A 27,657-nucleotide genomic window follows, 5' to 3' on the forward strand; every position below is an offset into this window, starting at 1 on the left:
GGCTTTTTTTATTTGTACTTTCCAGTTTGTTAATCAGTGGACTATAGAAGACGTGAAGGGAGAGTCTTTTATCAAGACCATTCTTGGGACTTCCCTGGTGGCGCAGTGGTTAAGAATCTGCCTGCCAATGCAGGGCACAAGGGTTTTGTTGTGGTTTTTTTTGCGGTACGCGGCCTCAGTGTTTTGGCCTCTCCCGTTGCGGAGCACAGGCTCCGGACGCGCAGGCTCAGCGGCCATGGCTCACGGGCCCAGCCGCTCCGCGGCACGTGGGATCCTCACGGACCGGGGCACGAACCCATGTCCCCAGCAAGAGAAGCCACCACAATGAGAAACCTGCACGCCGCAACGGAGAGTAGCGCCCGCTCACCGCAACCAGAGAAAGCCCGTGCGCAGCAACGAAGACCCAACGCAGCCATAGGTAAATGAATAAATGAATGAATGAATGAATGAATGGAATCCGCCTGCCAATGCAAGTTCGAGCCCGGGTCCGGGAAGATCCCACGTGCCGCGGAGCAACTAAGCCCGTGCACCACCGCTGCTGAGCCCACACGCCTAGAGCCCATTCTCCGCAACGAGAGAAGCCATCGCCATGCGAAGCCCGCGCATCACAACGATGAGTAGCCCCCACTCTCCGCAACTAGAGAAAGCTCGCGTGCAGCAACGAAGACCCAACGCAGCAGAAAAAAAAAAAAAAAAAGACCATTCTTTGGGGTCAGGGAGGAAAAGCAAAGCTTTTCCCTACTTCAAAATCACAAGCAGATTTACCTTTCTAAAAAGCATTAAAACTATTAAACTTTAGTTAATAATATGCATGTCGATCTGATACCTGTAACTTACTTTGAAAGGCATTAAAATATGAAAGGGATTGATAGATGGAGAAAGGGTTGGATAGGTATGTAATAAAGCAAATATAGTAAAATGTTAATTGTAGAATCTAGTGGGTGGGTATATGAAGGTTGTATAATTCAATTTTTTTATATGTTTGAAAATTTTCGTAATATTGGGGGAAATCAAAAACAGATTCGCACTCTTTTTAGCAGACACTGGGTTAGTAGGAACCACATTGCTGATTTTGCTGGGTGGCCTCAGGCAAGTTACTTAACTTTTTGATTTTCATCTGAAGAGCAATTGTTTGGCTCAAATAAGATACTAATATGGCGAGATTCAAATGAAATAATGAATGTGAAATCACTTTGAAAAGCATAAAGTACTCTAAAAATGCAGTGCATTACTATTAGGAAGGATGAGTGTTCAACCAATTATATACCATGGCTCTAGGTGTTCTTGACAACTCCCTGTGTAATGACATTAACACTGTTTTACCTTCTTGCGATTCAAAGTATAAAGCAACTATAACAATTTCTATCAAATATTTCTCAAGTATTCTTGAAAGACTTAGATTCCTTTTCTGGGAGGAAAGAATCATCCTGTCTTTGTATAACTTTAATATTTTTTTCCTGTTTTACTTATAGACTGCCAAGGTCTCCACTTAGGGCAGTGAGAATCTTTGACTGTGGAACATTGGACATGAGCTTTGCCATTGGCTGGTTGAGAAGGAGAAGGCAGAATGTCTGCACTGTTACAACACAGAGCTCAAACTTCAGAAGACTTTGAGTTAAGCAGTGTCATTTACCATGCACATGATTATGTCTTCATCTGTCCTATATGATCATCACAAACTAATGAAACACCTTTTAGGTCTTATGAATTCAGCTCACACTTTTTCTGGATGCTCGGGCAACTGATAGAGGTAGGATTGGGCCGGGTTTTGTGGGGAATGGTGGAAGGGAAAGAACTCATCTTTCCCATTCTCCAGTCTTTGCTCAAGTCAAACATCTGTGCATGTAAAGATTAGGTTAACTAGGGAATTCCCTGGTGGTCCAGTGGTTAGGACTCTGCGCTTTCACCGCTGAGGATCCCCGCAAGACACGTGGCGTGGCCAAAAAAAAAAAAAAAAAGATGTAGGTTAACTAATCTAGGTTGTTGTATAGAACAGGACTGAATCTAGAAAAATGCTTCAGTTATTACATTAGGACTTAAAAAATAGAGAGAGAGGGCTTCCCTGGTGGTCCAGTGGTTAAGACTCCGTGCTTCCACTGCAGGGGCAGCGCAAGTTCGATCCCTGGTCAGGAAAGTTCCACATGCCATGAGATGTGGCCCCCCCCCCCAAAAAATTATATATATATATATATATATATATATATATATATATGGAGAGAGAGAGAGAGAGAGAGAGCGATGTGAAATGTGAAAGGCAAAGTTTCCTCCACTTTTTTTTTTTAAACAACTTTATTGGAGTATAATTGCTTTAAATGGTGTGTTAGTTTCTGCTTTTATAACAGAGTGTATCAGCTATACATATACATATATCCCCGTATCTCCTCCCATTTTTATTTTGCTTGAGGGTTTAAGTGGATGTTCTCTTTGAGGGTACAATTTGAGAATAGTGGATAGCTTCTTACATTTTACTTTGTATACTAAATATCATAAGTGATTTTAACTTCATGTGTGTGTGTGCATGTATACGCATGCTGATGGGCTTATTGCCTTTTCTAGGACCTGTGAAAAATGGAACCAAACTCTCTAAGGACAAAGGTCCCAGCTTTCTTATCTGACTTGGGGAAGGCCACATTGAGGGGAATCAGGAAGTGTCCCCGCTGTGGCACATACAATGGAACCCGGGGACTGAGCTGTAAGAACAAGACATGTGGAACCATATTCCGGTATGGCGCACGGAAGCAGCCTAGTGTTGAAGCTGTCAAAATCATAACAGGCTCTGATCTGCAAGTCTACTCGGTGCGGCAAAGAGACCGGGGCCCTGATTACCGATGCTTTGTGGAGCTAGGTGTTTCAGAGACGACCATCCAGACAGTGGATGGGACGCTGATCACTCAGCTGAGCTCTGGACGGTGTTACGTCCCCGCATGCTTGAAAGCTGCCACCCAGGGTGTTGTGGAAAACCAGTGCCAGCACATCAAGCTGGCCGTGAACTGCCAGGCAGAGGCCACCCCTCTGACACTAAAGAGCTCGGTCCTGAATGCAGTGCAGGCCTCCCCAGAAACCAAGCAAACCATCTGGCAGTTGGCCACGGAACCCACAGGTCCCCTTGTACAGCGGATTACTAAAAACATTTTGGTGGTGAAATGCAAGGCAAGCCAGAAGCATAGTTTGGGGTATTTGCATACATCGTTTGTGCAGAAAATCAGTGCCAAAAGCTTGCCTGAGCGCCGTTTCTTCTGCTCCTGCCAGACTCTGAAATCACAGAAGTCGAATGCCTCCAAGGATGAGGCGGTCCAGAGATGCATTCATTTCTTTGCTTGCATCTGTGCCTTTGCCAGTGACGAGACATTGGCTCAGGAATTCTCAGACTTCCTAAATTTTGATTCCAGCGGTAGGTGGTGTCGTTGACACAGTTACTCTGTTTTTCTAAAATGGCAATGAAAGTGTCCCACTGGTGGCATTTGGAGATTGTCCTAGCAACCTTCAGAAGCAGTTGCTAGATAAATCAAATGAAAAGCATTCCTTCTTTTAATCCCAGTGAGCATACTTGCATAAAGTTTGGTTGGTTGGTTAGTTGAAATTAATGATCAAGAGACTACTTGTGCATTTTCATTGAAACAATGAATCTAGCAAAGTTAGCTTTGCTTTGATTTTTTTACTCCACAGATGCCCCATGTTAGTAAAAACAAAGAAAAAACAAACAAAATCCCTTTTATTTTGTCTTGCTTGCTTGTTTCTTATCTTTGAAGATGGGGAAAACTAGTACCTTGCTCAAAAGATCTTTAAATGTTTCTACATCATCTTATGTTTTTAACATTTTTATCTTGTAGATGCTTTTCGTTTTCATTTCTGAACGATCTTTAGTTGGCAGCAGCTCCCAACTTTTTAGTTTTACATTTCTCTGTAGAGCCTTTTATCGTATTAATGGTCTATGAACAAAAACATATGTTTGGGAGAGTTCTTTAAAGGAACTGATTTTAAAGCAGACAGTCACTCTATAATTTGTTTTGGGGATTTGGATTTTTAGAAATTAATTTTCTCTAGATAGGGACCCATACTTACTCTTGGGTAGTATTAATAATTCAGATATTTTCTTATATTTTAGGTCTAAAGGAGGTTATTGTGCCCCAGCTAGGTTGCCACTCAGAACCAACAGTATCAGCTTGTGAGTCTTCTGCCTCTAAGCCAAAGAAGAGGAAGAAGGAGGAAGTATCTGGTGAGAAGCTGTTTGGTTTGTTTGTTTGGTGGTGTTACCTTTAGAGGTGGTTTTGCTGTGTTTTATGTGTTTCACTGAATCTCAGCAAGTATAAGAAATAATGTTGTTGTTTCCTGAAAAAAGTTTTACTCTCCCTTGATGATTCTTTCTCAAGTGAAGCTAAGAGTCGGTTCTACTGGCCAAGTATAAGATCTGACCAAACTCCACTTTTAGTTTGCTCATCCCTTAATCAATCAGACTAGTCTTACACCTTACTCTGCCTTAGGACAGTGTTATGAAATTTTCATCAATAGATATATTTTTTTAAATTTGTGACAATGGTTAATTATATTTTCCACGATAGTTTAGCAATATAGTTTGTTATCTGCATCTTCAGCAGGTCGCTCCATATATGTATCTTTTTTCTTTTTAAATTCAAATATATCAGTGTCAGTTAAAGACTCATATAAATCAGTATGAAAATGCTGACGTGTCCTAGTCGGTAAGTGTTAAAAGACCTAGGCTCTAGGGACTTCTCTGGTGGTCCAGTGGCTAAGCCTCCACGCTCTCAATGCAGGGGCCCTGAGTTCGATCCCTGGTCAGGGAACTAGATCCCACATGCCTCAACTAAGAATTAGCATGCCACAGCTAAAGATCCCACACGTGGCAACGAAGATCCCACATGCCACAACTAAGACCCAGCGCAACCAAATAAATAAATCTTTTAAAAAATAATTTTAAAAAACGACCTAGGCTGTAAACAAAAGGAAAATATTACCAGTCCGCACCTGAGGACCAAACTCCAAATATACTAGTGAAGAGAGAAATGCAAGCATTTTATAAATGCAGAGTTAAAACAAGATACTTTGGGATACCAAATCAGCAAAGATATTTAAGCGATGAGACCACAGGCAAAGGTAAAATCGGTGTTCTTCAGCATGGCTAGTGTAGTGTAAGTTGCTTTAATCATTTGTAGTATCTGTTAAGAACCTTACAAAATGTTCCTACCCATAGAGGGAGTATTGCTGCAGGTGGGTCAGATGGTCAGGCACAGGCGTTCAGGTGCTGGGAAGCTGGAGAAAGATGGAGAAACGAAGCGACGTGGTTATTTCTGTGTTTTTGAGGGGTAATTCTGGCAGCAATAAAGAGCAGAGATCATGGTTAAATGTTTGATTATGGGTCTTTCCGAGGAAAATTTGAAATTAAAAAAAAATTTTTTTTACCCTCTAACTCAGTAATCCCACTTCTAAATAATCTTTTTTTAAGGAAATAATCCTTTGTACAGGAAAAGCATTTTGTCCAGAGATGCCTATTGTGTAGTTATTTATAATATTGAAAAATTAGAAACAACTAAGGGCCAGCCACTGGGGATAGTTAAATGACCCGTGATAAACCACTTGATAGAATACCAGGCAGCCATGAAAAATGACTCTGAAGAGTTTGGAGAAATGTTAGCTCACTCGGGTAGCCAGATAGAGTACATAATGCCCAGTCCAATTTGAATTTCAGATAAACAGTGAATAATTTTTTGGTATCAGTACTTCCCATGCAATCTTTGCAACATATTTATACTAAAAAATTATTTGTTTGTTTCAAGTTCAAAAAAATTTTTTTTTGCTAAATCTGACAATCCCAGTATATTTAGAGCTACTTAAAGCACAAAACCAGCAAAATAAACTATTTACAAACAAGAAAATGGACAGTAGTTCACCAGAAAATTAATAGTGATTGTCTGAAAGGTGGGAACAAAGGGTGAAGTTTTTTCTTCCTTTCACTTCTAGTCCCCCCACCAACTTCCTGTAAAGAGTGTGAGACATTTAAAATGTTATGTATAAAGGCTAATGCTAATTCTTTCTAGAAACTGAAGCTAACTTAGAAATTAGCAAAGACTTTTTATATGTTTTAGACTTCAGAAATTAATATTGAATCGATTTATATTCTGTAGACATTTTATTAAACACTATAATGATTTGTGGTTTAGGTGCACAGACGAACAGTTCACTGCTGCCTCAAGATGCAGTGAGCAGTAATCTAAGGAAAAGTGGCCTGAAAAAGCCTGTGGTTGCTTCTTCATTAAAAAGGCAGGGTAAGTTTCTCTTCCCCAGGATAGGCTAAAGAGTTGGAAAATCATCCTGAAGAAGCCCAAAGAGGGGACTTCCCTGGTGGTCCAGTGGTTAAGACTCTGCGCTACCAATGCAAGGGACATGGGTTGGATCCCTGGTCAGATCCCACAGGCTGAGCAGAGTGGCAAAAAAAAAAAAAAAAAAAAAATGATGCCCAAAGCAATATAATCAAAAGAAATGCTGCATATTGTCCCCCTAGATAAATACTAGCAGGCACTGAGGCCAAGATCTGTGCTGTCAGTCCCACCGGTCTCAAATCAGTCTCAAAACCAAATTGTCTTTTTTTTTTAAAGATTTACTTATTTTATTTATTTTTGGCTGCATCGGGCCTTAGTTGCGGCACCTGGGATCTTCGTTGAGGTGTGCGGATCTTTCGTGGCAGCGCGCGGGCTCTTCGTTGTGGTGTGCAGGCTTCTCTCTATCTGTGGCGCACAGGCTCCAGGGCGCGTGGGCTCTGTAGTTGTGGCATGTAGGTTCCAGAATGCATGGGCTCTGTAGTTTGCGGCGCACGGGCTCCCTACTTGACGCTCGCGAAGTCAGTAGTTGTGGCACCTGGTCTTAGTTGCCCCGTGGCATGGGGTATCTTAGTTCCCCAACCAGGGACCAAACCTGCGTCTGCTCCATTGTAAGGTGATTTCTTTACCACTGGACCACCAGGGAAGTCTCCCAATTTTTTAATTTTTTAAAAAAATTTTTTTGGCTGTATTAGGTCTTCGTTGCTGCACACAGGCTTTCCCTAGTTGCGGCGAGCGGGGCTACTCTTCATTTTGGTGCGCGAGCTTCTCATTGCGGTGGCTTCTCTTGTTGTAGAGCACAGGCTCTAGGCGCACGGGCTTCAGGAGTTGTGGTGCACGGGCTTAGCTGCTCCGCGGCATGTGGGATCTTCCCGGACCCGGGCTGGAACCTGTGTCCCCTGCATTGGCAGGCGGATTCTTAACCACTGCGCCACAAGGGAAGCCCCCCCGCCCCAAATTGTCTTTAAATAACAAATGCAACAAAAATTACTGACATATTTTGGCAGCACGTATTTTGTAAAATATTTTCCTTTTGTTGCTGATTACGCATATGCAATTTGGTATAGGGGTTCCAAATTGAAGAAGAAACATATCTTACAATTATACTGATAAATATTTGTTGAGAAAGACAAATATAGTCTGTTCTCCAAAGTTAGTGAACTTTGAAAACACCTAAAAGCAGTAACATTTAAGAGACAGAATGACTTAATTTGAATATAACTTATAAATTTATATATGTCAATTTTCTACTCAGAATAGTTAAGCTTGTATGTTTGGGGGTCGACATTTTCTTAACTTTCATATAATATGGCTGGGTGATTAAAAATTAGACATTATCCCTGCCCTCATACTCTGGTTTTGAAGACAAGACCGATACATAAATAGCAAACAATACAAGACCAAATCTTAATTAATTAATTAATAACTTACACAGTTCAAGAATAAATGTTTTTGGAAGGTCAGGAAGTAAACAAATCAAAAGTATCTGGTAGGGCTTCCGTGGTGGCGCAGTGGTTGAGAGTCTGCCTGCCGATGCAGAGGACGCGGGTTCGTGCCCCGGTTCGGGAGGATCCCACATGCCGCAGAGCAGCTGGGCCCGTGAGCCATGGCCGCTGAGCCCGTGCGTCCGGAGCCTGTGCTCCGCAGCGGGAGAGGCCACAACAGTGAGAGGCCCGCATACCGCAAAAAAAAAAAAAGTATCTGGTAGAAGATTTTAAACAAATTTTTATCACTTTGGTGCAAAGAAAAAAGAAAATAGCTTTTAATCCAAATTAGCACTATATGCATTTGTTTACAGACAGTTAGAATTGTAACTTAAATGAATAGTAGTTTTGGCATCATTAGCTCTTCATAAAAAGGGATAGGGCTTCCCTGGTGGCATAGTAGTTAAGAATCCGCCTGCCAATGCAGGGGACACGGGTTCGAGCCCTGGTCTGGGAAGATCCCACATGCCGCGGAGCAACTAAGCTTGTGTGCCACAACTACTGAGGCTGCGCTCTAGAGCCTGCGAGCCACAACTACTAACGCCTGTGCGCCTAGTGCCTGTGCTCCGCAACAAGAGAGGCCCCCGCAATGAGAAGCCCACGCACCACAACAAAGACCCAACGCAGCCAAAAATTAAATAAATAAATTTATTTAAAAAATAATAATAATAAAAGGGGATATATACTGCAGTCGTATGAAAACATTTCAGGAGAAGAAATAGAATAGAATGGTAGGTCATTGGGTATATAGACATATTCATCAGGAATAGGGCCAATTAATGGCTCTAAAACAGCCATTCTACAGGCCATTCTTCAATTTGCAGTTTGATGTGAAAGGCTGCAAATTTTTTGTGGTTAATAATCTTAAACCCATTAGTCTCTCAGAGCTTTCTATTCCTTTTTTTTCTAGTTGGATTCTTTAAAAGAATCCTGCGATATTCCATTTCACTTATTGTATCTACTTTCTTTGAATTTCAGCTTGTTCCTCTTTTATGTATACACTCCTTAGCTTTTTCAAACTTCAATTAACTGTTAAGTTCTGTAAGAAAAACATTAATGAAGAGTTTTGTTTTGTTTTTCCCTAGGCTGTAGTCAGCTGTTAGATGAGGCACAAGTGACCTTATCCTTCCAAGACTGGCTGGCCAGTGTCACAGAACGCATCCATCAAACCATGCACTATCAGTTTGATGGTAAGTATTGGTCATCCAACTGGGCTATTGCTGAAAGTAGGAGAAATTAAAGTAATTGTGTTATAGTTCTACTCTGTTTTGATAGAAAAAGTAATTGGGCTTTAGTCTAGAGTGCACCGGGCCGCAAGAGAGTAGAAATGTAAATGAAATAAAGGAATAATCACATAATCAAAATGCAGGAACAGCAAAATGAGTTTAGAGATGGAAGAGAAAAACCACAGCAAATAATAAGTAAAGGTAGAGAGCCTTGGTCTTGGGGTATGCATGGGTGTGTATTTGGTCAGGGAGATACCAAAGCCTTAGAAGATCATTCTAGTCCTCACACTTAAAGCAAGGGAGGAAATAGTTTAGAAAAAAATCTAAGCCTGTGAGACTAAGACAGTCATATAAAATTACACAGACATGCTAAGGAAGATTGGAGAACACAAGCTGGCTTTGGCTTGATCGTGATAGCCTCATAGAACCTCAGCAGTTTCAGAGGTGGACCATCCACCCAAGCCTTGCCCATTGCCTTAAAAGCATCCCTGACGGCTGGTTTTCCAGGCTTTGTGCAGCGATGAGCAGCTCACTGCTTTTGGAGGCAGCTCATGACATTGTTAGACAGTGAGAACTGTGAGGAAGGTCTTCCTCATACTAAGTGGAAATGTTTGCTGATAATACTTCCTGTTGGTTCTAGTTCTGTGCTCTAGTCACACGGAATAAGTCTGTTCCTGTTTTCAAATAACAGTCCTGCCACTGCACACACCCTTTGCTCTGCCTGACAGGTCTTCTGTTTTCCAAGCGATACATCTCAGGTCTTCAAACACTCCTCGTGGCATATTTACAAACCTCACATCATTTTGATGTTCTTTGCTGAATATGTTGAAGTTTATGAATATCATTTTAAAAATAAAGCACCCCAAACTGAATAGTAGCCCAACAGCAGACACTCAGTAGGAGGACATGAGTTTTGAAGGGTTAGATCAGTTGTGGCTTCATGGTGAAGAAAGGGACAAGAATGGAGGTGTTGAAATACATGCTTAGTTTTATTTATATTAATTCAAAATAAATAAAACTTCAGAAGTTACTTTTTAGAAAAACAAAATAAGCTAGGGAAGGTTAAAGAGAAAGTCTATGTTTTTCTTTTCTTTTCAAAATTTATTTATATATTGTTTTAAATAATATAATAAATACCTACTAACCCACCTCCCAGAACTTAAAATAGAACATTGACAATAATGTAAGCTATAAACTGTGGTCCTTTTTCATCCCATTCCTTGTAACACCCCCTCTCACCATCTCCATTACCACCACCTTTGTCAAAGTCACCATCAGCTCTCTCCTGGACTGTGATTCTGTGTCTTTTACAAGGGCTTTTCAAGAATAATTTACCTAAACCCTAGCATCCCATCAGCTGAGTTGTGGTAAGTTAGCAGTTTTAGAGTTGTAATGATCTCTGCAGATAGTCCATAATCTAATTTCAAGATGAAAGATTTTAAAAACCTTTCTGTAGTGACTTCTCTAAACTGCCCCGATATTAATATTTTAGTGGCTTGGGACTTCCCTGGTAGTCCAGTGGTAAAGAATCTGCCTTCCAATGCAGGGGATGCTGGTTCGATCCCTGGTCGGGGAACTAAGAACCCACATGCCGTGAGGCAACTAAGGCCCGAGCCCCTCAACTAGAGAGCCCACACGCTCTGGATCCCGGGCGCCACAACTACAGATCCCACACGCTCTGGAACCCATGCGCCACAACTAGAGAGAGAAAACCCGCACGCCACCACTAGAGAGAAGCCGGCACACTGCAATGAAGAGACCGCGCGCCGCAACGAAAGATCCCGCGTGCCGCAACTAAGACCCGATGCAGTCAAAAATAAATAAATAAAAATTAAAAAATAATTTTAGTGGCTCAAAAGCAGTGACAGTTTTGTCATTGGCATTCTGCATTCGATTAAGTAGGTAAAATCAATTGATAGAATGTGAAACCTTAATATGGAATTCTAGAAAGCCTTTCATTTTCATTTTTCTTGGCTTGATCTTTATTTCAGAAAGGCAGGTGAACTGTCTTTAAGAACTACACCTTCTACACGCAGGTGGAAGTTACATGTTAAGCCATGTGGTTCTGGATGTTTTCCCTCTGTTGGAGCTTGCTTCTTGGGCAGAGTTTTTAAGGAAAACTCTGAACTCTTTCACCCTCTCCCCTGAACACTCTTTCTGTTGACCTAGTGTCTTGCAACTTTTTTTTTTCTTGCTACTTTTTAAAAGAGGTTTGTTACGTATTTTCAAACAGTTTGCCTGTCTTCACATCAGAGAGGAGACTGATGCTTATTGGATAAAGTGTCCTAACTTTGCAGTCTCTGGCATTGGCAGTCCTGACCATCTGAGAAAATGAATGCAAACAGCAGGTGCCTGGGATAGTGAGCAGCAGTGAATCAAGTTTACCTTCTCATCTCAGCCTCAATGTTCTCATCTCATTTCATGTCCTCTTTAAAGGGAGAAGTCTGTGCTGTGGCAGTGTTTACAAAATTAGGGATTTGAAAAGGTATCTTTGGTAGATGACAAGAGTGTGCTGTATTTGTTATAACTGCAAGGGATCAAGAGCAGGGCAGGCGACAGTGCTTGACTCATAAAGGTCAATCAAAGCCTTCTTTTTGCCTCTGTATAAAGAAATCTCAGGGCTTCCCTGGTGGCGCAGTGGTTGAGAGTCCGCCTGCCGATGCAGGGGACGCGGGTTCGTGCCCTGGTCCGGGAGGATCCCATGTGCCGCGGAGCGGCTGGGCCCGTGAGCCATGGCCGCTGAGCCTGCGCGTCTGGAGCCTGTACTGCGCAACGGGAGAGGCCACAACAGTGAGAGGCCCGCGTACCGTAAAAAAAAAAAAAAAAAAAGAAATCTCAGTGGTATTTTTAGTTATTACTACCCATCAATTCCATTTCTTCCACCTTCCCCTACACACCAGAAAGCCCACTGAGTTTCTTTAAATGAGCTTCTTCTTATTTCCTATAGGCAAACCAGAGCCACTGGTGTTCCACATTCCTCAGTCCTTTTTTGATGCCCTGCAGCAGAGAATATCCATAGGAAGTGCAAAAAAACGGCTTCCCAACTCCACCACAGGTATGGGATTTTTCCTCAGGAATAGCAATAGATGTCTTGACCTTAGAGAATAATGTTTGGAAAAATTGTGTGGAATTTTCATGATTAGGACTTCTAGTTACATGCTCAGAGCATGAAGCCTTAGCCCATCAGCTCTTAGAATAATGATCACACTCTTCAAAGGCCCCACGCTTATGCTAGTAAGAGTTGATGGAAAGATTCCGGAAGCAAAATGTTGGTAAAAGGATCACCGATGAAGCACAATGAAGGTGCCCACCAAGAAGTTGGATATTTTCTAGATATGAACCAATTTCAACAAAAGCATTGCAGTCTCCAGTTGTTGTTTGGGCTGGCTTCTTGGAAGCATATTACAGGATGTGTCAAAAACTAAAACTTGTTTTTCATGATTCCCCATTTATGATGAAGGGAGATTTTATTTTTAGAGTGATTCTCAGGCTTCGAACATTTTATAATTACAGTATTCTGATACTTATTTCTTGGTTTTATATAATATCTTTCTACTAGAGATCTCAAGATACTTATTTGGTAGTGTAAGGAAATAAGGGAGAGAAAAGGAGAAGGAAAAGATTGCTCAGGGACAAATAGCCCAAGAGTATCTACAGCTAGAAATCAGAGCTATTTCTTCAGTAAATTGTTATTTGATGATGTAATAGGGACTGAAGTGTTTCTGTTTGTTTGTTTTTTGGCTGAGCCATTCAGCATGCGGGATCTTAGTTTTTGACCAGGGATCGAACCTGTGCCCCTGCAGTGGAAGCTCAGAGACCTAACCACGGAACCTCCAGGGAATTCCCAGGACTGATGTTTAATTCTGTCTTTTAATAGTACAAGCTGTGAATCTCTCTGTTTAGGGCCATAAAAATCTCTGTCTTTACACCTTATCTTATCTATCTGACTTTTGAGACAGAATTTTTTTTTTAAAATAAATTTATTTATCTTTTTTTTTTTTTTGACTATGTTGGGTCTTCGTTGCTGCACACGGACTTTCTCTAGTTGCGGCGAGCAGGGGCTGGTGGCTTCTCTTGCTGCCGAGCATGGGCCCTAGGCGCGTGGGCTTCATTAATTGTGACACATGGGCTCAATAGTTGTGGCTCACAAGGTCTAGAGCACAGGTTCAGTAGTTGTGGTGCACGGGCTTGGTTGCTCCGCAGCATGTGAGATCTTCCCGGACTAGGGTTCGAACCCGTGTCCCTTGCATTGGCAGGTGGATTCTTAACCACTGTGCCACCAGGGAAGTCCCTTGAGACAGTGTTGATGCTTCCAGTTTAAACTTTAGGCCTGGAATTTCCTAGCAGTCCAGTGGTTAGGACTCCACACTTCCACTGAAGGGGCATGGGTTCGATCCCTGGTGGGGGAACTAAGATCCTGCATGCTGAGTAGTGCAGCCAAAACAAAAACAAAAACAAACCATTTTAGGCCTAATACATTAATTTTAACCCATTGCTTACATCTTTTTGGGTCCTTCAGTGGAACCCCTTTATAATCTGGGAGGCAGGGCAATAGATTGGCAACCATGTGAGCAGGCTTAAACTCTATGTAGTTATTTTAAGGACTATGATTTGACCTCTGACTTATCTAAAGTTGTAAGAGGCTGTTTTATAATAGAGTCCTCTGTGTGTAGACTTACCAAACAAACAAGTTGCCAAGATGTCAAAAATCAGTAGTATCTCAAAAGAAGCATCAGAGACTTTTTATAGCAGAAATCCTTATCATTTGATTCATCACATTTCTGCCAAAACTCTATTATAAATTTGCTTCTAGAATTCCTTTTTTAGGGAATTCCCTGGCGGTCCAGTGGTTAGGACTCAGCACTTTCACTGCTGGGGCTAGGTTCGATCCCTGGTGGGGTAACTAAGATCCCTCAAGCTGCACAGCACGGCCAAAAAATGTATATATTGGGTTGGCCAAAAAGTTCCTTCATTTTTAAAATAAAAATAAAAGACACATTTTTCATTTTCACCAAGAACTTTATTGAACAATATATTCACCCTTTTGTTCCACTACCTTCTGCCATTTTTCAGGCAACTTCATAATCCCACATCTTCCCAAAATTTTTACCTTTTTGAGCAAAGAACTGTTCTAGGTGTCTTTTACAGTCTTACAGGGAATTGAAATTTTTTCCATTAAGAGAATTCTGTAAAGACCGAAATAAATGGAAATCCGAAGGTGCAACGTCTGGTGAATACGGCAGATGAGTCAGAACTTCCCAGCCAAGCTCTAACAGTTTTTGCCTGGTCATCAAAGAAACATGCGGTCTTGCGTTATCCTGATGGAAGATGAAGCGTTTTCTGTTGACTAATTCCGGACACTTTTCACTGAGTGCTGCTTTCAGTTGGTCTAATTGGGAGCAGTACTTGTTGGAATTAATTGTCTGGTTTTCCAGAAGGAGTTCATAATAGAGGACTCTCTTCCAATTCCATCACATACACAACGTCACCTTCTTTGGATGAAGACCGGCCTTTGGTGTCGTTGGTGGTGGTTCATTTCACTTGCCCCATGATCTCTTCCGTTCCACATTATTGTACACTACCCACTTCTCATCACCCATCACAATTTGTTTTAAAAACAGAACATTTTCATTACGTTTCAGTAGAGAATTGCATGAGGAAATACAGTCAAGAAGGTTTTTTTCACTTAACTTATGTGGAACCCAAACATCAAAGCAATTAACATAACCAAGCTGCTGCAAATGATTTTCAACGCTTAATTTAGATATTTTGAGTATGTCGACTATCTCCCGCGTGGTATAATGTTGATTGTTCTCAATTAATGTCTCGATTTGATCGCTATCAACTTCAACTGGTCTACCCAACTGTGGAGCATCGTCCAGCAAGAGATCTCCAGCACAAAACTTCGCAAACCACTTTTGACATGTTCGATCAGTCACAGCACCTTCTCCATACACTGCACAAATCTTTTTTTGTGTTTCAGTTGCATGTTTACCTTTCTTGAAATAATAAAGCATAATATAAAGAAAATGTTGCTTTTTTTCTTCCATCTTCAATATTAAAATGGATACACAGAAATTCACCAATTTTGATAAGTTTTTTTTAAATGCAACTGATATGACAGTTGTCACAATACAATCTAACAAGATTGTTTCAAATGAAGTTAAAGACCACTAAGCAGGGCTTCCCTGGTGGCGCAGTGGTTGAGAGTCCGCCTGCCAATGCAGGGGACGCGGGTTCATGCCCCAGTCCGGGAGGATCCCACGTGCCGCAAAGCGGCTGGGCCCGTGGGCCATGGCTGCTGAGCCTGCGCGTCCGGAGCCTGTGCTCCGCAAAAGGAGAGGCTGCAGCAGTGAGAGGCCCGTGTACCACAAAAAAAAGACCAGTAAGCAATACTAGAGCCATCTTATGGAAAAAAACGAACAAACATTTTGGCCAACCCAAAACGTGTGTGTGTGTGTGTGTGTGTGTGTGTGTGTGTGTGTGTGTGTGTGTGTATAAAATACCTTTTTTAGAGGACTGAGATTCTATAAGGCAGGAATATCACTTCACTGAACTCTCCAGAAACTGGATAACAAATTCAGTGAAAGAGCATGTTATTTTTCGATAGTCTAATTTTACCCCCTTTTTACCTTGAAGCTTTTGTTCGCAAAGATGCTTTGCCACTGGGAACCTTTTCCAAGTATACCTGGCATATCACGAATATCCTGCAAGTTAAACAAATCTTAGATACCCCAGAGGTAAGAGTTTATTTCTACAATAGTGGGAGGGCAGAGAGGGGAAGAGAGGGAAGCAAGTGCGGGAAGTATGTTTGCACCAGCTCCTTGAGTCATGGATACCAAAGAGTATTCCTTTTTTTCATACTAAGAGATTATTCAGAAATATTCATGGCTTTATTGTTCCAACTCTGATTTTAATAGGTATTCCCTGTAGCTTGAGGATGTATCTTAAATTGGAGTATCCTTTTTTCTTTGCCTTTGGGATCAGAAAACAGGGATGCTCTTTCTTGTAAATTAAATAATGATCCCCTACTAGCCATGGTGAGCCCTAGGTTAACTGGCAAGCAGCTAGAAAGTATATATATAATTTGAGATGATATACTATTTGTGAAGTCCGTGGGTCCAGCACAATTCAGTGTTCCTCTCCAAACTGCAATTTAGCTCTCACTAGAGAAATGATTCTTAAGTAGTTTGTGTCCTTTCTCACAGGGGCAATATTAGACATTTTTTTCAAGCAGATCCTAAAAATGTGAGGATTTTCCCTTCCTATGATAACGGAATAGTGTGGAAAACTCAGCATCATGTGATTTAATACATTAAGATTAGCTGAATTGCAAGGCACTGTTACGTTCAGAAAAATAAATTGTTTGGTAACTATAGAACTTACATGGGAACCTTAGGAAAGGCCTATGTTCACACTTGAGGAACTTCTTTAAATGGAGGATGTCGCAGAAACGGCTTCTAGCCTGAAAAGGGCGGGGTTCAGGGAGGCACTGCAGCAGCCCCAGAGCAAAGTCAAGTCGTGGAGCTTCTGTGTTGCACGTTACTTACCTGTATCACCCCATTCAATCTCACAACCATGCACTGGTATTAACAATATTTTGCAGATGAGAAACAGGCTATGAGAAGCTCAGCCTGCTGTTTAGTGGCAAAGGCAAAATTCAGTTCAAGCTCTGGCTTAGTCTCAAGGGTGGTGGAAGCACACAGGATGTGAGGTCAGCTATAGGTGCTGTTGGTAGGGTTTTTAGGAGAAGATTGCTGCCAGCAGAGCAGTAGGGGAGGGAATAAAACTGATTTTAGAGCAGGTCTGTGCCAGTAGCAGTCAGGTAGCCATGAAGGTATTAGGCGTTCAGTTCAGTATGGTTTGGTAAGGGTTCAAATGAAAGTTACAGAGAGAAAAGGAAAGGCAGAACTGTTGAAAAAATTTACTTGAAAATACAAGGGGAAATTTTAGTTAATTTGAGTGTACTTAGAAAAGAATGAATAAAATCTGTTGTCATCCAATGTTCGTCTACTTTGAAAGTTTTTCCTTTCTCACCTTTCTTGGTATTGTCTCCATATGCAGATGCCTTTGGAAATCACCCGGAGTTTTATCCAGAACCGGGATGGGACTTATGAGCTGTTTAAATGCCCTAAAGTAGAAGTAGAGAGCATAGCAGAAACCTATGGCCGTATAGAAAAGCAACCAGTGCTGCGACCCTTGGAACTAAAAACTTTTCTCAAAGTTGGTAAGTAAATTGGTGGTTTCAATAGCACACCTTCCTTTGAGGGTCACCTGTGTGTATTACGCTGTCCTCAACTTTGGGGCTTGACCTTGAACAAAGAAGACACATTCACACATTTTGTAAAGGCAGTCATGGGATAAGTTGTTTTGTTTCATCTGAGCCAGTACTTTAAAAATAAAATTAGAGGGCTTCCCTGGTGGCACAGTGGTTAAGAATCTGCCTGCCAATGCAAGGGACATGGGTTCAAGCCCTGGCCTGGAAGATGCCACATGCCACAGAGCAGCTAAGCCCATGCGCCACAACTACTGAGCCTGAGCTCTAGAACCCGCAAACCACAACTATTGAGGCCATGTGCCACAACTACTGAAGCCTGCACACCTAGAGCCCGTGCTCCACAACAAGAGAAGCCACCGCTATAAGAAGCCCACGCACCGCAACGAAGAGTAGCCCCAGCTCGCCGCAACTAGAGGAAGCCCACGCGCAGCAATGAAGAGTAGCCCCCGCTCACCGCAACTAGAGAAAGCCCGTGCACAGCAACGAAGACCCAACACAGCCAAAAATAAATTTATTTTTAAAAAAATAAAATTAGAGAAGTAATACCTGTTCATTATACAGAAATCATAGATTTCATTATAGAGCATAAAGGAGGAGAAAAATGAAAACCACCTGTAATCCCACCCACTATAGATGACATCATCATTAAGATTTTGGTGTATACCCTTTCAGACTTTTTTTTCTGTGCATGAAAAGGGTTTCTAGGGGCTTTCCTGGTGGCGCAGTGGTTAAGAATCTGCCTGCCAATGCAAGGGACACGGGATTGAGCCCTGGCCCGGGAAGATCCCACATGCCGCAGAGCAACTGAGCCCGTGCACCACAACTACTGAGCCTGCACTCTAGAGCCCGCAAGCCACAACTGCTGAGCCCACGTGCCACAACTGCTGAGCCCGCGTGCCACAACTGCTGAAGCCTGCGTGCCTAGAGCCTGTGCTCTGCAACAAGAGAAGCTACTGCAATGAGAAGCCTGCGCACCGCAACGAAGAGTAGCCCCCGCTCACCGCAACTAGAGAAAGCCTATGCACAGCAACAAAGACCCAACGCAGCCAAAACTAAAAACAAACAAATAAATAAATTTAAAAAAGAAAAGAAAAGAAAAACAGTTTCTAAAACATGGGATCATATCTTAGCAGCTTTTTTCACTTAAAAATATATCATGAACAGCTTTCCATGTCTGTCTTCAACATTATTTTTTAAACTTTTTTTATTATTATAAAACATGTAATATAAAACTTAACATTTTAACCATTTTTAAGCATAAGGTTTTCTGGCATTAAGTACTTTTGCATTGTTGTGCAACCATCACCACCATCCATCTCCAGAACTTTTTCATCTTTCTCAACTGAAACTACCCATCAAATACTAACTCTGCATTCCTGCCTCCCCCCAGACCTGGTTGCCATTCTACTTTCTGTCTGTATGAATTTGACGACTCAAATTAGAATCATACAATCTTCGTCCTTTTGTGACTGGCTTATTTCACTTAGCATAATCTCTTCAAGGTTCATCCACGTTGTAGCATGTGACAAATTTTCTTTCCTTTCTAAGGCTGAACAATATTTCATTATATGTATCTACTACATTTTGTGTATCCATTCATCTGTTTGGATACTTGGATTGCTTCAACCTTTTGGCTATTGTGAATACAACATTTTTAAACAGCTTCATAAAATTCATTCATTAAGTTATCTCACTCTAGTCAATCCTGAATTTAAGTTGTTTCAAACTTTTTGCTATTATGAACAATGCTTCCTTTTATAATTAACTTCCTTTTAGACAAACCTTTTATAACCTTAATTATTTCCTAATTTATTTAGGATATTCTTTCGGGTAAATTCTTAAAAGTTAAACTGGAGGGTCAAAGATTATGTACATTTTTAGGACTTTTGATTGTTTTTGTCACACTGCCCTCCAGAAAGATTGTAATATTTCTGCAGTTTACTCCTGCTAGCCATGCATGAAAGAGTTTCTCTTTTTTATTTTTTTATTTTTTACTTTTGGCTGTGTTGGGTCTTCATTGCTGCCCATGTGCTTTCTCTAGTTGTGGCAAGCAGGGGGCTATTCTTCATTGCAGGGGGCTACCCTTCATTGCGGTGCATGGGCTTATCATTGCGGTGACTTCTCTTGTTGTGGAGCATGGGCTCTAGGTGCGCGGGCTTCAGTAGTTGTGGCATGTGGGCTCAGTAGTTGTGGTGCACGGGCTTAGTTGCTCCGTGGCATGTGGGATCTTCCCGGACCAGGGATCGAACCCATGTCCCTTGCATTGGCAGGCGGATTCTTAACCACTGCATCACCAGGGAAGTCCCCAAGAGTGTCTTTTTTTAATCTTTATTGATTTGATAGCCAAAAAATGTTCTATCATTCTTTTAATTTGCATTACCCTCAAATGTTAATGAGAGTAAATTTTCATATTAGTCATTTGTATTTGATGAATTGCTTTTTCTTTGTCTATTTTTAACTTGGGTATAATAATTTAATAATAATAATGACAACTATAACAAGTAGCACTTAATGAGCACCTACTCTGTGCCAGCTGTTATTTTAAGTTCTTTACCTAGATTAATCCATTTAATGCTCATCAGCCCACTCAGAGGTAGATTCTGTGATCCCCATTTACAGATGAATAAACTGAGGTGAAGATAGGTGCAGTAACCTGTCCAGAGTTACACAGCTAGTAAAGTGGTAGAGCTGGTCCTCAACTCCAGGCAGTTTTGGACTCCAGAGCCTTCACTCCTAGCCATCCAACACTCACCTGTCTTTCCACTGACTAGGCTATAAGCACTGTCAGGGCAGTGAACTGTGTCACCAAGAAATTTAGAATTTATAATTATTTTGTCAAATTCTTGTGAAATATATTTTTGGCTGCTCTTGGGAATAAGATATTTATCATGTGTTTAACTTGTTACTGCCAATGTATGGAAAGCTCTTGATTTTGATATAGTTACTATCAAATTGCCCTCCTTAATGAGTTCCTAGTAGCGATGATAGTTGTTTACCTGTTGTTTCTGGGAAATCAATTATATCACTTGAAAAATAATGATAATTTTGTTTCCTATCAAATGTTTATATCTCATTTTTTTTTCTTGTTAAATTAGCTACAACTTCAAGAGCAACAATGAATAATAGTAAAGCTAGCAGCTGAGATTTTCATTTTACTATAGTAAAACTATCATTTTTACTATAGTAAAAACTCCTCCAGCATAGCATTTTCCAACTCTGTCTTGAAGAAGAGATAGTGATAAGTATGCTGTGAAAAAAGTGTTCCATGATCTGATAAGTTTGAGAAATGCTACATACTGTATTTCTTTGATTCTAAGACTCTTGATTCTAAGACTCCCTGAACCCTTGTTCAGTCAATTTTGTAATAACTTTTTTGCTGGGAAAAGAAACTTGGCCACATGAGAACTTCCCTGGTTGTATGATATACTCAGATCGCAGATAATGTTACAACTGGAGTAGGGAGGCAGTAGGGAGTAGTGTCTTAGAATATAATGTATCCCTCTTAGTAACTCATCCTATAAATTTGCATATTAAAAAGATCCTGAAATTAAAATACGTGTTGAACTTTATTTAACTTAAGTTTTCCCCCGGCTTATTTGACCGGTCAACACTTTTCAGGGGAATACCATTAGCATTTCATAGAATTTTTCTGGGAAAAGCTGCTCTGTGTTTCACTATTAAATAATGAACTATTGGTTATTGATTTCAGATAAAATTTTTTATTATAACAGCATATCATATTCTTGGTTTATTAAGTATTTTTATTAGGAAATAGAATTGATTTTTTTTAAGGTAGTTGTTTTTTAAATTATTTTTATTTATTTATGTATTATTTTTTGGCCTCACCACATGGCTCACGGGAGTTCCCCAACCAGAGATTAAACCTGGGCCACAGCAGTGAAAGCACCGAATCCTAACCACTAGACCACCAGGGAACTCCCTAGAATTTAATTTTTTGAAATACCTTTTTTTAAAAATTTTTGGCCACACCCCGCAGCACGTGGGAACTTAGTTCCCCGACCAGGGATCAAACCTGTATCCCTGCATTGGAAGGGGGAGTCTTAACCACTGGACCACCGGGGAAGTCCCTTGAAATACCTTTTTACCATCTTTTGAGAAACCTCAAAAGATGAACTGTTTTGACCCAAGTGCAATGAAATTTATTTATTTTATTTAAGTATAATTGATTCACAATGTGAGTTTTATGAATAAATGTCTAATATTGAAGTAATCTTGCCTTTCTGGAATAAATCCTGTGTGGTCTTTTTTATTTTGATATGTATTATGTAGAGTCTATTTGCTACTACTTTATTGAGGATTTTTTATTATTGATTCATAAGTATTAACTGCCTACAGTTTCTTTTTTGGAGGCTATCTTTTTTGGGGTTTTGTAGTAGTTATATAGAAAATGATTTTAGAAAGCTTTGGACCAAATTAAATATCTTGGGGGGAAGGGTAAATTGGGATTTGGGGATTGACATATACACACTACTATATATAAAATAGATAACGAATAAGAACCTACTGTATAGCACAGGGAACTCTACTCAATTCTCTGTAATGACCTATATGGGAAAAGAACCTAAAAAAGAGTGGATATGTGTATATGTATAACTGATTCACTTTGCTGTACAGCAGAAACTAACACAACATTGTAAATCAACTATACTCCAATAAAAATTAATTTAAAAAAATAGCTTAGGAAATATCTGTTCCTTGAATGTTTGAAAGAATTTATTCTCTTGGACCTAAACTTTACTTGCAGGCAGTTCTCTAAAAACTTGTTTAATTTCTTCTGATTTATATTTGTACTCACGGTCTCTACCTCTTCTTTAGTCAATTTTAATTGTTTTTTTCCCAAAAAATTCTCCTGTTTTCATCCAAAATTTAAATTGTGTACATTTTTATAATTTTTGGTATAGAGGATAATCACATAACTTTTAAAACCTAGGTCTATAGTTATATACTCCAAGAATTTTTTGTCTTTTTCAAGGAACTGGCTCTTGTATTTATCTGAATGTCTGTTTTGAACTATTTTATGCTTTTGTCTGTAAAAATTTCTCCTAACTCTTTAAATTTTTTTTCTAACACTTTCTTGGAATTTTTAAATTTTTATACCTTTTGAAATTATCAGTTAATTTTTAAAATTCATATTTGATAATAGGAACATTTAAGGTTCTTCTTATTATTAATATCTAAATAGTCTCTAATCATAGTTTAGTTTCTCTGTGTCCCCAACACTTTGTATTTAAAATTTCCAGTTGGTTGAGTTGGTTTGATTTTTATATTCTTAGCTATCAATTTCTACTTTTATTATTTTGAGGTCAGAAGATGTGCCTTTTCAATTTCTATTTATTTTAGGGATTTAAAAATATTTTCTCACTAACCTAATGTATGATATTAATTTGTGCTAGCAAAGATGTTATTATTTATCCAATGTAAAGTCTTGTATAGCTTTAAGACTTATACAACTTAGCAGAGTTGTGAGACAATTTCCTACTACAGTTATGTTTCTCTAAATGTCTTCTGATATTGCAAAAAGCCTTTGAGTATTGTAATGCAATGTTTTTGGTACATCAGAGTTATTGACAGATGTCAATGTAAATATATTGTCTAGTCCATTTGGGCTGCTATAACAGAATACCATAAACTGGGTGGCTTACAAACAACAGAAATTTATTTCTCACAGTTCTGCGGGGTGGGAAATCCAAGATAAAGGCACCAACAGATTCGATGTCTGGTGAGGGCCTGCTTCCCGGCTCAAAGACGGCCATCAGCAGTCTTCACTTTGTGTCCTCACATTACAGAAAGGGCAAGGATGTCTCTGGGGTCTAAAATAAGGGCACTCATCTCATTCATCTGCCCTCATGACCTAATCACCTCTCAAAGCCCCCACCTCCAAGTACTATCACATCAGGGATTAGGTTTTCAATTTATGAATCTTGGGAGGATACAAACTTTGGGAGAAATTTTGGGAGAATGTAGATTCAGTATATAGCAATACTTTATCAATGTAAAAATAACATTTGCCCTAAATTCATCTTTGTTCAATATTACAACAGTGACACCAGCTTTCTTTTGTTTTACATTTTTCTGATGTTTGCCATCCTTTTAACTTTTTTGTGACACTTTGTTCTTATTGAATCTCTTATCAATATTATATTGTTGGTTTTGATTTTTCTCCAATTTCAATAGTTTTTCCCCTTTATTATAGTTGATAGAGTTGGTCTTCTGTCTCCTTGTTTTGTTCTTCTGTTTTTTGCTAAATGGACTATGTTTTCTATGCTTAATTGTCTCCATAGTTTTGAAGGTGATACCATATGCTTATTTTTAATTCTGCTAGTATTTTACATTTTTTCAAAAGCATTCTTTAACCTGAGTTTTTCACGTTTAAATCTTTGATCTTCTGGACTTTATCTTGATGTAAGTTATGAGGTAAGATTCTGCCTTTTATTTTCTTCCAGATAATTATGTAGTTGATGCACACCATTTGTTATAAGAAACACTCGTGGGTTTCCCTGGTGGCGCAGTGGTTGAGGGTCCGCCTGCCGATGCAGGGGAAGCGAGTTCATGCCCCGGTCCGGGAGGATCCCACATGCCGCGGAGCGGCTGGGCCCGTTGAGCCATGGCTGCTGAGCTTGCGGGTCCGGAGCCTGTGCTCCGCGTCGAGAGAGGCCACGGCAGTGAGAGTCCCGCGTACCGCAAAAAAAAAAAAAAAAAGAAACACTTGTATTTCTTGTACTAATTGAAAATGCCATTTTTACCTTATTTTAAATTCCTGTTCTTTTTGTATCCATTTTGGATCTTTCTGTTTTGTTTTGTTAATCTGTGTAGACATATGCCAGTACCATACTTTTTTTTTTTTTTTTTTTTTTTTAAGCGGTACGCGGGCTTCTCACTGTTGTGGCCTCTCCCGCTGCGGAGCACAGGCTCCGGACGCGCAGACTCAGCGGCCATGGCTCATGGGCCTAGCCGCTCCGCAGCATGTGGGATCTTCCCGGATCGGGGCACGAACCCGTGTCCCCTGCATCGGCAGGCAGACTCTCAACCACTGCGCCACCAGGGAAGCCCCACACTCTTTTGTTATTATGGATTTGTAATATGTTTTAGAACCATGTAGATTTTAAGTCTGTTTCTTTCTAGTTTCCTTGAAACCTTGACCTTTTCTTGATTGTCTCCCTTTTTAACCTCATCCAGCTATCTTTTCCTCTTAGTCTGGCTGGGCTCTCCTTGTGATTCTTTTGGCCGTATTTTCATAAAAGCTGGGTCTTATTTTATTTGAGGATGCCAGACAGTTCCCTGAAACTTTGTTTTGGATAGGTACAGCAGTAGTCACTTTTCCCTTCCCTTGATTCTTCTTGTTGGCCCCCCGCGCCTTTTTTTTCCTCATATAGTTTTTTTTTTTTAACTTCTTTTTCATTTCCTTTTAAAATTTGCGAACAGGGTAATATCTGTCCAGACTCAATTTTTTTTAAATTTTATTTATTTTTGGCTGCATTGGGTCTTTCTTGCTGCGCGCGGGCTTTCTCTAGTTGCCGCGAGCTGGGGCTACTCTTCATTGCAGTGCGCGGGCTTCTCGTTGTGGTGGCTTCTCTTGTGGCGGAACACGGGCTCTAGGCACACGGGCTTCAGTAGTTGTGGCACGAGGGCTTAAGTAGTTGTGGCACACGGGCTTAGTTGCTCCACGGCATGTGGGACCTTCCCGGACCAGGGCTCGAACCCATGTCCCCTGCATTGGCAGGCAGATTCTTAACCATTGTGCCACCAAGGAAGTCCTGTCCAGACTCAAATTTATTTTGGAATTGTACTAATCAGTCTTTTTTCTTTTCTTTTTTTTTTTTTCTTCAGGCAACACTTCCCCAGATCAAAAGGAGCCAACACCTTTCATCATTGAGTGGATTCCAGATATTCTTCCCCAATCCAAGATTGGCGAGCTGCGGATCAAGTTTGAGTATGGTCACCACCGCAATGGGCATGTGGCGGAGTACCAAGAACAGCGGCCCCCCCTGGACCAGCCCTTGGAACTGGCCCCTCTGACCACCATCACTTTCCCTTGAGGCAAAACAAAAGAGTCTTTCGCTGCTAAATTTGCACATCCCCACCCTTTGACAACTTTAAATACTAGTTAGGCACTTAGATGGCTCTGTTCCTTAGTGAACTACTCTTAGCTAAGATACGGTTTCTCAACACATTCAAGTGGATTCTGTTGAAGAAAAACTCTTCTTGTACATATAGCCCTTTTGGTGCTGCTGTGTATAGTCTTCATTATAAATTGGGTGGTATTCCTGGCTAGTTTTTGAAGGAACAAAAAGAAAACCAGCCCACATACCTTCTCGAAGGACTCACCTTTAGAGTTTGTTTCAACCTTTTCCTAATTCTCTAAGAAGTTAGCAGCACTTGCCTTAACACCAACAGTGTTGGAAAGTTAATAGTACCCTGGTTAGGGCAGAATGTTGATGATCATCCTGGCAGAATTCCAGTCATGCCCTTTTATTCTCTTCTCAAAGCACAGTGTCACTAGTTTTTCCAAATTATATCTCATGTTGGCCTAATTATAAAATTATAAACCTTTTGGGAGATTCAGGTGATAGTAAAACAGGAAAAAGAGATCCAGGTGTCAAGGCAGTATTTGACATTTCAAACTAATGCTTGTAATTGCTTGCTTTCTTGATATTTCTTTCCTTCTTTACTCTCCAAAAAGTTTAACAGGTGGTAAAATTCAATTCCTATTTTTTTAATTCATTGATCACAGAATGGAGATACACTGAAAGACACAGAATGAAAGCCTGCCTTTAAGGAGAAAAGAAGGGAATGAACATTTCCTGTTTGCCTACTACATCCCAGGCATTTTCATTTAGATTCTCATTTGATCATTTTTCTCATTTAGTCCTCATCATTCTTTGAGTTTAGCCATCACCCCTTCTTTTATGAATTTAAACAGTCTCTTTGAGATTAAGTATCTTGCTGGAAACAGCATTAAAAATGTTTCATTTTATTCCAAAGTGCATGTTCTTTCCACTGTGTCATGTTGCCTTATAATATAAATTCCTTATAATTCACTGTCCTTGGGAAGACAAGAAAAGTCCTTAGGTAGGCTTTTTGTTTGCACATAACAAAAACCCAACTCTAACCAGCTCAGGCAAAATGCGAACGAATGACTGGTTCATGGACATTAAAATAGGGCTGGACAACCATCCTGGAGTGGAGCTGGGGTGTGGCTAGGCCTCAGAACCCCTGCAGCCAGGGTCTATCTGACCCATCTCCACCTCTCCTGAGGCTTCACTCTCAGCACAGAGCATCTCCTTCTGGTAGGAATTCTGGCTCCTAATGCACCTGAAAGTATGGCTTTCACTTCCACACTATAGAGCAGGACTGACTGCTCTACTCTCCCTGATCCAACGTCCAAAATCCCCAAAAGAAAGGCTCTGCTGGGCCTAACTGGGGTGGGGGTGGGGGAGTCTGTGATCATTTTTGGTGAAAGGGGGAGCTGTGCCCCTATAAGAGGGGGATGGGTAGGCAAATTAAGGGTTGTCTATCTACGATTGAAGAGCTAGCTTGTGTGGAGAGCTCCCAAGTGCTTCTGACAATGGGGAAAATCCTTGAGGAGAGTCCGGAGGTCCATGGAGAATTAGACCTGTGCTGGGCTTTAAAGGAGAGGAAGGTGGGGATTCCCTGGCAGTCCAGTGGTTAGGACTCCACGCTTCCATTGCAGGGGGCATGGGTTTGATCCCTGGTCGGGGAACTAAGATCCCACAAACCGTGCCACATGGACAAAATAAAATAAAATAAAGGAGAGGAAGGGCTTGGATAGGTATAGAGAAGAGGAGAAATTAAAACTAGGTGCGGCAGAGTGTTTGCTTTAAAAGCAAAAACACCCGAGGAAACACAGTGGTTGGCCTATTCTGAGAAGTCTTTCAACCTCAGTACTTTGAGGACATCAGTCACAGCTTTTTGATCAAGCCAAACCTGTGAGTGACAGGCAAATCCTGGCTGGGTCTAGCAGTACTTGACTCCAACCACAGGGGCCAGAAGAACCACAGGAGCCATAAGACACATGCCTGGGGCAAATAATTCACCAAAAGAGGCCCCCGCTCAAGCGCCAAGATCTTCCACCCAGGACCACCCCAGCCCACCAACACAGTTCATCAAAATCTGAAATGGGGTTCAGAGTTACATTGACCTTTTCTACATTGATACCCTCTCTACCAGGTCAAGCATGGTCCTAGGAGTACCAGTAGGGTCGCTACACCCACTCCCAGCATCCAGACACCTTTGGGACACCATCAGTATTGACCTCATTTCAGACTTGCCCCATGCCAGAAGAGTAGAGTGGTCCT

General features: G+C 40.8%; 1 protein-coding gene across 3 annotated transcripts in view; it reads left to right on the plus strand.

The window, feature by feature from the left end:
• The window catches only part of LOC307195773 (uncharacterized protein C2orf42 homolog), a 42,374-nt gene extending 16,139 nt beyond the window's left edge, over positions 1-26,235 (plus strand). The window contains exons 3-11 of one of the 3 annotated variants that reach the window (XM_079940225.1): positions 1,473-1,750; positions 2,557-3,391; positions 4,106-4,216; positions 6,177-6,281; positions 8,902-9,006; positions 11,990-12,097; positions 15,682-15,782; positions 17,107-17,269; positions 25,169-26,235. In XM_079940225.1, the coding sequence (XP_079796351.1) occupies positions 2,569-3,391; positions 4,106-4,216; positions 6,177-6,281; positions 8,902-9,006; positions 11,990-12,097; positions 15,682-15,782; positions 17,107-17,269; positions 25,169-25,377 (1,725 nt within the window). In that variant the 5' untranslated portion in view covers positions 1,473-1,750; positions 2,557-2,568 and the 3' untranslated portion in view covers positions 25,378-26,235. The remainder of the gene's footprint in view (positions 1-1,472; positions 1,751-2,556; positions 3,392-4,105; positions 4,217-6,176; positions 6,282-8,901; positions 9,007-11,989; positions 12,098-15,681; positions 15,783-17,106; positions 17,270-25,168) is intronic. The other 2 variants (XM_079940227.1, XM_079940226.1) reach the window with 2 other exon arrangements.
• Positions 26,236-27,657: the final 1,422 nt, after the last annotated feature.

Source organism: Stenella coeruleoalba (assembly GCF_951394435.1).
Source record: "Stenella coeruleoalba genome assembly, chromosome: 13".
Classification (NCBI taxonomy): domain Eukaryota; kingdom Metazoa; phylum Chordata; class Mammalia; order Artiodactyla; family Delphinidae; genus Stenella; species Stenella coeruleoalba.